General features: G+C 51.3%; 1 protein-coding gene across 5 annotated transcripts in view; it reads right to left on the reverse strand.

Annotated features, from left to right (window-relative positions):
• The window catches only part of CPNE5 (copine 5), a 103,540-nt gene that overhangs the window by 83,137 nt on the left and 7,825 nt on the right, over positions 1 to 12,578 (reverse strand). For all 5 annotated transcript variants that reach the window (XR_009732768.1, XM_061398034.1, XM_061398036.1 and 2 more), the window contains exons 2-3: positions 4,776 to 4,816; positions 2,981 to 3,027 (exon numbers count right to left, since the gene is read on the reverse strand). Coding sequence is in view for 4 of the 5 variants with exons in the window: in XM_061398034.1 (XP_061254018.1) it covers positions 2,981 to 3,027; positions 4,776 to 4,816 (88 nt within the window). In the remaining variant the exon portion in view is untranslated. The remainder of the gene's footprint in view (positions 1 to 2,980; positions 3,028 to 4,775; positions 4,817 to 12,578) is intronic.

A 12,578-nucleotide genomic window follows, 5' to 3' on the forward strand; every position in this document is an offset into this window, starting at 1 on the left:
TGGTGTTTAGGTTCCAATTGCATTTAAAAACCAGAATGACACCCTGACTGTAACGTTCTCTCCTCTGAACTCCCATTCTGTTCTCATCAATACCTCTCATCACATCCTCCTTCCACATTATTCATGCACGGGGATCTCCCCTTCCAGGCTGAACACTCCCCGTTCCATCTGTGTTTTCGGTGAAATTCTTCTTTTGGCCTGTCTCCCTCTTTCCCTCAGCACCTCATGGATGCTTCCTATTGTAAATATTGACTGAAGAGGGACCAGTAAGGCCCAACAATCTGGCCGATGCTGTACAATAATATTTACTGAACGACGACTACACAGCAGGCACATTATAGCCACCTTGCCCTACAATCATCACAGGCCTGTGGGGTCGGTGTTATCCCCGTATTATCTCCATGTGTGGAAACACAGAGGCTAAGAAATTTGTTCCAGAAAGGGCTGGAGCCAGGAGTGAACGCACAGGTGTATCTGACTCCAAGGCCTGTCTCCTTTCCTCTGTTTCATCCTGTGGTGTGTGTGATAACAAGATGCAACGTGGGCACTTTCCTATCAGTTCAATCCTGTCGGTCCAATGGGTAAGACTCCGTGCTTCAGTGCACAGGTTCAGTCCCTGGGTGGGGAATTACTATCCTGCATGCCCCAAGCATGGCCAAAAATTAAAAAAAAAAAGATGCAACGTGGACAACTGGGGACCCTGACCCAAAAGAGACAAGCCTCATTACAGAGTGGATTAAGGGTTCGTGGAGCAGCGTTCTTCCAAAGAGGCCCGTCCAGACTTTCCTGAATGAATCACTGAGATGTTAGGACACTCCTGCTCTCTGTGAAGCTCCGCCAAAGGCCTCAAAAGTAATGAGTTAATTTAGGCTAAACATTTCCTCTGCAATCTGGTTTAGACTTTAACTGGTTTAGAGTCTTGGAGAGGGCAAAAAAAGTCAACAATAGCCCAGTCCCTGGGGAAATATTGCCCACACATTTTATGGATAAAATTTATCCACTTCGGTCACTTGCTTCTGCCAGATCTGAAGGAGGGAGGAGCAGGGAGCAGGACAGGTGATGTTCCGGCCAGTCCACCAAAGAGGAAGCGGTTCATGACTTCCTCCAGACTGAAGCTTTACTGGCCTGGCAGTCCCTCATTCTCATCAAGCCACCGGGGAGCCCCACCCCTGCGGGCTCTTGGCTTTTGACTTTTTCTTCTTGTGCCCCATTCCCTTCCTTCCCTCTCGGCAGGTCCTGGGGGCTAGACCTGTGTCCCTCTGCTCTTTGAAGCTGCCTCTGTCCCGTTAGATAGAGCGCCTGCCTCTCTCAGTGGAGACCCCAGGCCAAGTCTCTATTCAGAGCCCCGGGCCTCCTCCCTCCCTGTGAAGGGCACAGGTGGGGCTGCCAAGGTCAAACCCCTCTCATCCCATCCTGGATCCTCTTCTGATCGCCAGGAGCAAGCTCAGTGTGCACAATACAAAGACCATGGGAAACCACCTCCGGATAAATTCACCCCCACCTCCTCATGGAGGTTCCACCCCTTCAACCATGGAAGAAAACATTCTTCACCTCCCAGACTTTCACGCCATCCTTGTTTGGCCAGATCCTCTTCTCCAAGAGTAAGGAGGTCTGCTCCTTCTTTGTTCAGACAGGAGCCAGGGGCTACCAGGACCCTCCCCCTTGGCCTGTTCCCCCTTTTATCCTCTGCATCTGAAAACCAGCTGGCATGGAAGGTGTGAGGGAAGAAGGAAGCAGAGTTAGGAAGGGGACAAAAGCTGCCACATCCTTGCTGGCCTCTGTCACCCACCTCTTTTTCCTAATCCAGTCACTCCTGCAACAGCCATTTGTTAACACCTACTGGTTTTATGGTTTATAGTGAAAAATGATAGGGAGGCAGGACTTCCCTGGGCATCCAGCAGTTAAGACCCTGAGCTTCCAAAGCAAGGGGTGTGGGCTTGATCCCTGTTTGGGGAACTGAGATCACACACGCTGTGGGGTGTTGGCAGGGAGGAAAGTGGTAGGGAGGCAGAATTAAGCAGGAAAGTGCATATGTGCTGGAGAGGGTGAAATGTTAGAGTGGGTAGCCAAGGGAAGGCCTTGATGGGGTGATGTCTGAGTCCAGATTTGAGGGAATTGTGGAGGGGGCCACATGAACATCTGGGAAGAGAGCATCCCGAGAGAAGGAACAGCAAGTGCAAAGACCCTGAGGCAGGAGGAGGCAGGCATGGCTGGAGTGGAGTGATGGAGGGGATGGGCAGCAGGGTCAGACAGCTCAAGGAAGTCAGACCCCATGGGGCTTGGTGGGCCACCACAGAGACTGTGGTGTTGCAAGAGCTGCTGGAGGGCTCTGACTAGAGGAGGGACAGGGTTTGTCTTGGGTTTTAATAGGATTCCTCTGGCCTTTGGGTGAGGAATAGACTAAAGGTATCTAGCACCCACCCACTAAAAGTCTCCGTGATTCTTGACAGTGAGCCCTTCAAGTCTGCCCTCTCCTTAGAGCCCCTGTCACCAGGGGCAAAAGACACTTGGACTCTGGTGGGACAATGGAATTGAAACAAGGCTGGAAACATGGTCATCCTGAGTTATGGCAGAGCTTGGAAGTCAGACTAAGGAGTTGGGAGTTGATTCAAAGCAGAGGGGAGTCACCTAACTAAAGCCATGCTCACTCACGTTAGTCAAAAACCCCAGGAAAGCCACTGTGGCGGCGACTCAGTGCTAGATGCTGTACCCACGCCTCAGGCCACGACCCTGGTGGGCAGGGACTCCCTGTCTCCCCAGTCAGACGGGGGCTCCCTGAGGACAGGAACTTTCTCACCACCTCCAGTCTCTTCTTGCATCAGCAGGGCTAAGACTCTGCATGCCTTACTATCCTCGGGAGCTGAGATGCTGGAGTTGGTAATAAGTTACCAGGTGGGAGGACTCCAGAGTTAGATGAACAGACGGACAGACCATCAGGGACAGGCTGGCGTTTCCAGGGTGGGAGCGGGGCTGTACCTACCTCCCGCCACTGCTTGTTCTCCATCCCTTGAGTATACATGACGCATACTGTGAGGAGAGGAGAGAAAAACGGGTTAACGCTCCAGGCCAAGAGAAGGATGTGCGCCCCAGATGGGGAGGGCTCTGGGGGGTCAAGCACCTCAGGACACTCCATCTTGGTTAGCCTTGTTGGGTCTGGGTGGGGGCGAGGTCAGCTTGGAGTAGGGGGCCTAGAATATAGGGGTCTGGGAGGAGGGTCAGGGCCACTGGAGTCTAGGCCAGAGCAAGTGTGAAGTGTGAGGTGGGTGGACAGGTGGGCCTGAAGGAGGACTGAGCAGCAGAGATGTGGCAGGAAGCGGATATCTGAGACTTGCCTGTCTCTTTAGAGCCCAAGGTGGCCTCAGGAGGCCTATTGTTACCATCAGCCCCACTTTCCTGATGGGGAAACTGAGGATCAGAGGAGGCCAATGACCTGTCTGAGGTCATATACTTGAGCAGCGTTGCTTAGAGCTAGAACCCTGGGCTCCAAAACCAGTGCGCATGCCCTTAGGCCACAGACATTGCACTGGTTTCCCTGGGACTGAGACCTTCTGGCCCCAAACACCCTGAGCCCTCCCCACCCGCTTGGTTGTGTTGAGGTTTCACATCCTCCCGCCCCACCAGTTCTCTTCCTGCAGACGGCGTCGGTGAAACATCAGACAGCCTTGATGTACGGGAACAGTGCCTTGTACATAGCAAGCACTCAGTACTGGCTCCCATGTCGGCCAAGGTAGTAGTCTTAATGCCATTGTTAACAAAGGAAACCATAAACAAAACAAAAGGGCAACCTGTGGCCTGGGAGAAAATATTTGCAAATAATGCGACCCAACAGGGCTTAATTTCCAAAATATACAAACAGCTCATGCAGCTCAATAACAAACCAAACAAGCAACCCAATCAAAAACTGAGCAGAAGATCTAGATAGACATTTCTCCACAGAAGACATACAGATGGCCAACAGGAATACGACAAGATGCTCAACACTGCTTATTATTGGAGAAATGCGAATCAAAACTACAGTGAGGTGTCACCTCACACCAGTCAGAATGGACATCACAAAAACGTCTACAAGTACCAAGTGATGGAGAAGTTGTGGAGAAAAGGGAACCTTCCCACACTGTTGGTAGGAATGTAACTTGGTACAGCCACCATGGAAAACAGTACGGAGGTTTCTTAAAAAATAAAAACAGAGTTGATGTAAGATCCTGCAATCCCACTCCTGGGAATATATCTGGAGAAAACTCCAATTTGAAAAGACACATGCACGCCAGTACATGTACTACAGCACCAATTACAACAGCCAAGACATGGATACAACCTAAATGTCCACGGACAGGGGAATGGATAAAGATGTGGTCCGTATATTCAATGGACTATGACTCAGCCATAAAAAAGAATGAAATTTTGCCATTTGCAGCAACATAGAGATGGTCCTACTGAGTGAAGTAAGCCAAGCGGAGAAAGACATATATCATATGATAATATTTATATGTGGAATCTAAAAAATTATACAAATGAATTTATTTCCAAAACAGAAATAGACTTACAGACACAGAAAACAAATTTATGGTTACCAAAGGGGAAAGGTGGTGGGGAGGGATAAATTAGGAGTTGGGGATTACTACTATATATTAAATAGATGAACAACAAGGTCTTACTGTAGAGCACAGGGAAGTATATTCACTATCTTATAATAAAATATGGAAAAGAACAAAATACACCAAACACAATGCAGTTGTTATTGTTGCTACTGTTACTACTGTCAGAGCAGGACTTACGTGGGTCAGACTTGGAGAACATGTCTTTGTCCAAAAGGTTCCTGAAAGACGGGGAGAGAGCAGGAGTTAGCACAGCCCCGGGATCTCAGGGGATTCAGGTTGTTACTGAGACCCAGAGGCAGCCTCAGGCTTGGCTTCAGGCAAACAGGAAGCAGGAGGCTCCTTCTGCATGATTTCAGTTCAGTTCAGTTCAGTTCAGTCGCTCAGTCGTGTCCGACTCTTTGAGACCCCATGAATTGCAGCACGCTAGGCCACCCTGTCCATCACCAACTCCCAGAGTGGTTTAGTAGGGCTCATTAGAGCTGGGTGGGCCCATGAGGTTGCTCAGCTCAGCCTTCCTAGGGTGCTTGGTGCTCCCTACCTCTCACCCCCACCACCACGCACTCCTGTGGACCCCGGTACCCTAGCTTGCACAGCACCTCGCTCTTGGGCCAAATCCCAACTTGCCCAATGTCCTAAAAATTCTGTTCTAGAAATTCTCCTTTTACCACTTCTCTGTCTCTGAAAAAATAAAACGAAATCAAGCCATCAAAAACTTCTCCATTCACTGTTCCATTCTCCCAGAGCTCTACTTAGAGCCAGTTGACTCTATTATCTCCCCTGTGCCTATGGATTAATTAATGACACCTCCCAGGAGATGCAGACTCATTGGAACAGGGTCCTTCGGTGATCAAGATCAGAGCTCACACATGGCCCTAACAATCAGACTTGAAGTCACGCAGTAAGATGATGGACACAACAGGGGATTCCGTGGTGCTCTCCAGGGTTCACTCCCTGGTTGGCGAACGAAGCTTCTGCCAGCAACGTGACATGGTCCACAACAACAAAAAAAGATGATGGACCCAGTGTTTGGGGGCAGAGAGACAGGTGTGGATCCCCCTCCCTCCCTGTCTATGTGCGATCACAGCTCCCACTCACTGAGCCCCATGCGCCTCGCTCAGAGCTGGGCAAATATTAGCTCCCAGTCCTCTCAGAGTCCTGCAAGGTCGGTGCTGGGGAGGCAGGATCCCATCTAACAGGGGCAACTGGGCAAGGATGTGCCCTGCAGGTCTGGCGTCCCTCGCTGCACAGTGACCTGCAGCCGTCCTTGTGCAGGACACAACACGGCCCGATGGAAACTTGGTCTCCAGCCGGGAAGTGACTCCACCTCTCTGGGCCGGTTTCCTCATCTGTACAATAGAGAGGCTCGGCCTTCCCTCCCTCCTCAACCCTCAGAGTTCCCGTCCGCACCCCCAGTTCCTCCTGCTTCTCTTCCAAGGGCTCTCCCAGGTGGACAGGGTTGCAAATAACCAGGGAGTTGACACTCCCCGGAGCAGCCTTCAGCCAATGATGGGCAGGAGTTGGGGCATCAATGCCCAGTTTCCTCACTCCCCCGCCAGGGCTCGCTCTGTGTCCCACACAGCCCCCCAGAGGGGCCCGCCAGGAGACCTGCTCCTTGAAGACCCTTGTTGACTTGGGCAAGGTGTTCATTGTTGAAGGGGCTTCCTGTAAGGCCCCCCCACCCCGCCCACCTGTTGGTGCTACTGACTCTTTCCTACACTGCCCTAGAGGCCCGCTCTGCCCTTGCCAACCACCTCATCCATGTCCCACCTCCCTCTCAGATGTCCCTGGGGGTCTTGTCATCCCCCTTCTCCACTCCCATGCCCCACTCCCCCACAACAGACCCCTTGTACCCTTTCCCCAGAGAGGAGAAGCCACAGACACAGGGCTATGTGGCTTCCTGCCAGCCAACTCCCAGTATCAGAGCCGGATTATCTGTGATCAGATAACAGATAAACCTTCAGGATTATCCCTTCACCTTCTCCCTGAGGAGGGGGAGACTGAGGCCCAGGGAGGGACAGGGCATGGCCAGCAGTGGTAGAGCCAGAGAGGTCCAGAAGGAGACCTTCCCCCAAGTCACCAACACTGAAGCCATCAGCAGAGACAGCCTGTCTGGACACCTTGACCCACAGCCAGCCCCACCACCCACACCCCTCACTCTGAGGTAGGAGCCCAAGACCAACCAACAGACAGACTGACAGACGCAGCAGCCTCCTGGTGAGGGCACACAGCATGCTCTGCTTCCGGGGAGGCCCAGACTGTGCTGGGCCATCAGTCCAGTTCTGGTTCCCAACAGACTCCCATCCTCTGCTCCAGTCTCTTCACTCAGGGGTCTCTCCCCGAAGGTAGCTACCCTGCTAGCCCTCTGGGACCCCAAAGGCACAGAAACCCTATGTTGCCTCCACTGCCCCTCTACCAGACCTGCTCCCAGCAGCTGTCACTTTGGAAACCATGTGATAAACCTTCCAGCCCTCTGCAGTGAGCATCAGCTGAAACGACACACACAGGCAGCTCTGAAAAGCAGGCAGGAGGAGCCACAGGTAAGACATTACCTATTTTGGCTCAGAGGTTAAAGCGTCTGCCTCCAATGCGGGAGACCTGGGTTCTATCCCTGGGTTGGGGAAGATCCCCTGGAGAAGGAAATGGCAACCCAGTCTAGTACTCTTGCCTGGAGAATCCCATGGACAGAGGAGCCTGGTAGGCTACATTCCACAGGGCCGCAAAGAGTCGGACACGACTGAGCGACTTCACTTTCACTTTCTTTCCACACTGAGGTGGGCTGATCTGTTCCCAGGTGGACCCTCCCCTCCTCAGTGTGCTAGATTCAGGGCAGGAGCGTTGGTCTGGAATTACACAAAATGCCTAAATTCCAAAGATGACTCTGCAGCGGTAGAACCTGAGGCGTGGCGAGAAGCTGGAAAGTCATAAAGAAGGTTGAGGGATGGGGGAGTAGGGGGACTCTTCTTCTCAAGCAAGTGCTGAGGTTCATCTTTGAATTCTATAATGAAGTTCTGTAATTACATAAAATCCTAGAATGTTCAAGCAAGAAGGGACTTCAGAGGTCACCTTTTCTAATTCCTTTGTAAATCAGGAGTGTGAGACTCGGAGAGAAGGCAACTGACTTCTAGGTATCCTTCAAGTTTAGTTGGAACTCAGGTTCAGTCATGTCTAGGTGAGAGAGAGAGTGAAACTGGATTCCAGCCTAGATATGGGCATATATGTGTATGTGTGTGTGTGTGTGTGTGCGCGCGCGCGCGCACGCGCGTGCGCATGCACGTGAAAGAAAGAGAAAGTGACTGAGAGAAAGAGACACAGATATGGAGTTTTACCTTCCAAGAGAAGCAGATGGGGCCTGTCTGGGCGATGGGGATTCTCCTGGTGAGCACACCCGGTTGGACTAAGAAATAGAACCCAGCCACCTAGCTTCGGTGGCTCCCTGCCCAGTAGCCTTGGACTCTCATTGAGACTTAGGGTCATCCTGGCCATGGCCCGGAGGGTAATGCAAACCTGCTTCCCTCTGTTCTGTTGAGATTATCCTTACCCTCCTTCCAGAAGCATTCCTATTTGTCCTAAACTCTGCCTTCCCTGGACAGACACTGACCAACAACTATTTCCTCAGAGCTTTCTCTGGCCTGTACTGTGCCATTCTCTGGCTTGTAGGACCCATGACCATACTCGGCACACCCTGGACTGCAAAATCAGGGTGCCTCTGTCTCCCACATTCCAAAGGGTTGCAAAGAGTTGGACACAACTGAAGTCACTTAGCGCACACACACACTGTCTCTCACACGGGGCCGCGACCCCAGCGCTGCTCCAGGCCGACCCAGCACTGGACTCAGAGTAGGGCCCTGGCAAATTGAGTGGATGAAGGAAAACCAAAAGGAATGGCCAGACGGGTGAGCGAGGCTCTTGTCTCCCCACAGGGTCATGCTCAGGGTCGGCCCCTGTACTTCCACTTAGCTGCAGAGCCTGATGGTTAAGTGTGTGGGCTGCAGTCACACGAACTCAGTTCACATCCCCCCTCTGAACAAGTTACTTGCCTTCCTTGTGCCTCCGTTTCCCCATCTGTAAAATGGAGTTATAAATAGCTCCTCCTTTAGAACTGCTGTGAAGCCCTGGGACATGGTGAGGCTCATCAGACAGTTTAGTCATCATCAGCCTGGTGCTGAGCACAGCGGTCACTCTCCTGGTGAGCACTCAGGTTCACTTGATGACAAAGAAGAGACAGGAGGAGCAACACAAGCCACTTCTACACTTAGAGGTCCAGGGAAGCCCATCCCATCATCTACATTCCCAGTTTCCCACTGGGGCTGATGCACTGAGACCCCAACGCTCAGGCATGGTGAGCGACTTGCCCACAGGCCCAGGGGTAGTAAGAACCCATGGGGTAAAAAAAAAAACAGATCCTCTACCATGAAGCAGGGCTCAATCTGCAAGGACATAAAGAGACCAGACCACAAGTGCTTTTCTCCAGTCTTTGGAGAACTCAAAGAGACTTTCTTTCCAACAGGCAAAATATATTTTTTCCCCCAAAGCATAAAATACTTCAGCTGTCCAAGCTGCAACCTAAAGCTTGGCTTCTTTTGTTCCTTAAATCAAGGTCAGGGAGCCGAGGCCAACGCTCTTTTCCTCACCGCTCTCCCCTCAGAATAATTTCTGAAACAGCTGCAGGAAGAATGACCATGCACTGGGCGGTGAGGGGAGAAGACCCCAGCAAAGACAGAAAGGCCAAAATGAGAATTCCTGCCAAGTACTAAAGGACAGAGCCGGAGGGTGACACCCTGAGGAAGGGCTTAAAAGACTCAGAATAGAAGGTGAGGCTCTGTAGTCAGAAAGAGGAAGAGACATAGGGAGTCTCAGTCTGAGGAAAACAGCAATGCCGCCAGGAAGCTACAATCTGAGAGGGGGACACAGCCCTGGGCTCAGGAAGCCCCATCCGAGGGGAAACAGTCTTGCCTCAACCAGTCTGAATTTGAGAGGAAGCACAGCCTTCCCTCAGGCAGATCAGATCTGAGAGGAGACAGAGCCAGGTCCTCAGGGAGCCCCAGTCTGAGGGGACACAGCCCTGCCTCAGGGAGCCCCAGTCTAAGGGGAGACACGGCCCTGCCCTCGGGGAGCCCCAGTCTGAGGGGAGACATAGCCCTGCCCTCAACCAGCCCTATTTGAGCAGAAACACAGTCCTACCCTTAGGGAGCCCCAATCTGAAGGGAGACATAGCCGTCCCTCAAGGATCCTGAATTTGAGAGGAAACACAGCCTTGTCTACTGGAGACCAAATCTCAGAGGATACTGGACCCTGCATCAGGGGCCCCAGTCTGAGGGGAGACACAGCCCTGCCCTCGGAGAGCCCCAGTCTGAGGGGGTGGGTACATTTCCTCTGAGCTAAATTGCTGGGTGAACTGATTATCACATTTTCAATCTTTAAACAAAGTCTATGGGCTTCCCAGGTGTCTCAGTGGTAAAGAATCGGCCTGCCAATGCAGGAGACCCAGGAGATGTGGGTTTGATCCCTGGGTCAGGAAGATCTACTGGAGGAGGAAATGGCACCCCACTTCAGTATTCTTGCCTGGAGAATCCCCATGGACAGAGGAGCCTGGCAGGCTACAGTCCATAGGGTCACAAAGAGTCGGACACAACTGAGTGACTGAGCATGCATGCAAACAAAGCCCATACATGCTCCATGGATTTACTAGCAATGACTCTTGATACAGAATAAGGAAACACTCCAAGAAGATGTATCTCAGCTTTTCTTGACTGTAGGTCCCTAATTGAGGTCCATGAACCCCTTTAAACTATTAGCAAAATGTGGCATATTGATCTGTATGGACGCATTCTTCTTCTGGAGAGTTTTTATCACATTCTCAAAGAGGTTCATGAGGTTCAAAAGACCAAGGAAATATGGTTTAGTTTCTTTCCAACAGCATCCTTAAGCATCCCTGCAACCTCGGGCAAAAAGCTGGTGGTGATGAACATATAACTTGGCATCTTCAATGCTGGGTCCAGAACCCAGCTCTTCCCATGTATCTAGGACCTCACTTAGTCTGCCTGTGCCTCGGTATCCCCATCTGTAAAGTGGGAGAAATCATAGCCCCTCTTTCCTACAAGTTTTCTAAGAATTAAGACTCATCCATGCAACACAGAACAGTGTCCCGCACACAGTAATTTGCTATTCAGTGCCTGGCATACAATGTTATTGTTGCTCAGTTGCTCGGTCATATCCAACTCTTCCCAACCCCACGGACTGCAGCACAGCAGGCTCCCCTGATCTTAAGCATCTCCCAGAGTTTGCTCAAACTCATGTCCATTGAGTCAGTGATTGCCATCCAACCATCTCATCCTCTTTCATCCCCTACTCCTCACATCCTCAATCTTTACCAGCATCAGGGTCTTTTCCAATGAGTCGGCTCTTTGCATCAGGTGGCCGAAGTATTGGAGCTTCAGCTGCAGCATCAGTCCTTCCAATGAATATTCAGGGTTGATTTCCTTTAGGATTGACTGGTTTGATCTCCTTGCGGTCCAAGGGACTCTCAAGAGTCTTCTCCAACACCACAATTTGAAAGCACCAGTTCTTCAGTGTTCAGCCTTCTTTATGGTCCAACTCTCACAACCATACATGACTGCTGGAAAAACCATAGCTTTGACTACATGGACCTTTGTGGGCAAAGTGATATCTGTGCTTTTTAATATGCTAGCACACAATAAGTGCTCACAAAAGCCCTGTGGAGGATAAGGTGTCTTGTAGGGACTCCTTGTGTTCTCCCCTCTCTGTTCCCTAATTGCTGGGCTTAATTAGGACCGTGAGCACCCACATGTCCTCGGCCCATCACTGCCCATCTCCTTCATTGAGGAGAACAGACTGAGGACAACTGAGTCACTATCAGGGAGAAACAGGAATCCTAAAGAGGCTGGAGAGACCCCAGAGCTTGAGGGGCCTGCTAGAAGCACCTATTTCTCTATGGAACAATTCAACACCAAACATCTGGTCAACCCCCAGTAGGCAGCGGGTGCGAGAGGGCCACATTAACCATGGATATGTGTGCATGCTTAGTCTCTCAGTTGTATCTGACTCTTTGCGACCCCATGAACTGTAGCCTGCCAGGGTCCTCTGTCCATGGGGATTCTCCAGATAAGAATATTGGAGTGGCCATGCCCTCCTCCAGGGGGCCTTCCCAACCCAGAGATCAAACCCAGGTCTCCTGCATTGCAGGCAGCTTCTTTACCATCTGAGCCACCAGGAAAGACCAAGAATACTGGAGTGGGTAGCTTATCCCTTCTCCAGGGGATCTTTCCGATCCAGGTACCGAAGTGGGGTCTTCTGCATTGCAGGCAGATTCTTTACCAGTTGAGCTACCAGGGAAGCCCAGTCATGGATATAATCTGCACCAAATCCTTTGTTGGGTACTTAACCTATGATACCCTATTCACCCTACGTATCAATGCAGGGAGACAGACACTGTCTCCTTTTATAGGGAAGGTAGCTGGGCCTGAGGTGTGCCAGTGTCCTCCAGCTTAGCTGGAACACTGAGATTGAACTCTGAAGCTGGAGCCCATTCAGAGGTGCTATGGGGAGGCAGGGGTGCCTGTGTTACCAAAACCCTGGGTCTCCCAAATCCCCACCCCAGCCAGCAGTGCCCCTCACATCCTCACTCCCGATTTCCTGTCCCCTAGCTTCATCAGGGCTGCTCGCAAAGGAACAGCTGAAGAGAACTGGAGGGCTTTCCATCTCTCCCTGCTCTGCTCCCTGTTCTAACAGGCAGAAGTAATCTCAGGAAAGGCAAGGAGGGAGCTGGGGAGGAGAGGGACCTTGGCACTCAGCCCCTGGCACTCGCCCATCTCCCCTTTCAGATCCTGTTCCACACGCCCGTGCATTGTCTCTGTGCCAAGCAACCTCGCCAAGGTCTAAAAAGCAATTTTCACATGGCTTAAAGAGCTCTCCTTCCTGGAGCTATTTGCATTTTTGTTATTATTAATTATTGTAATAATT

The sequence above is a fragment of the Bos javanicus genome, chromosome 23 (genome assembly GCF_032452875.1).
Source record: "Bos javanicus breed banteng chromosome 23, ARS-OSU_banteng_1.0, whole genome shotgun sequence".
Taxonomy (NCBI): domain Eukaryota; kingdom Metazoa; phylum Chordata; class Mammalia; order Artiodactyla; family Bovidae; genus Bos; species Bos javanicus.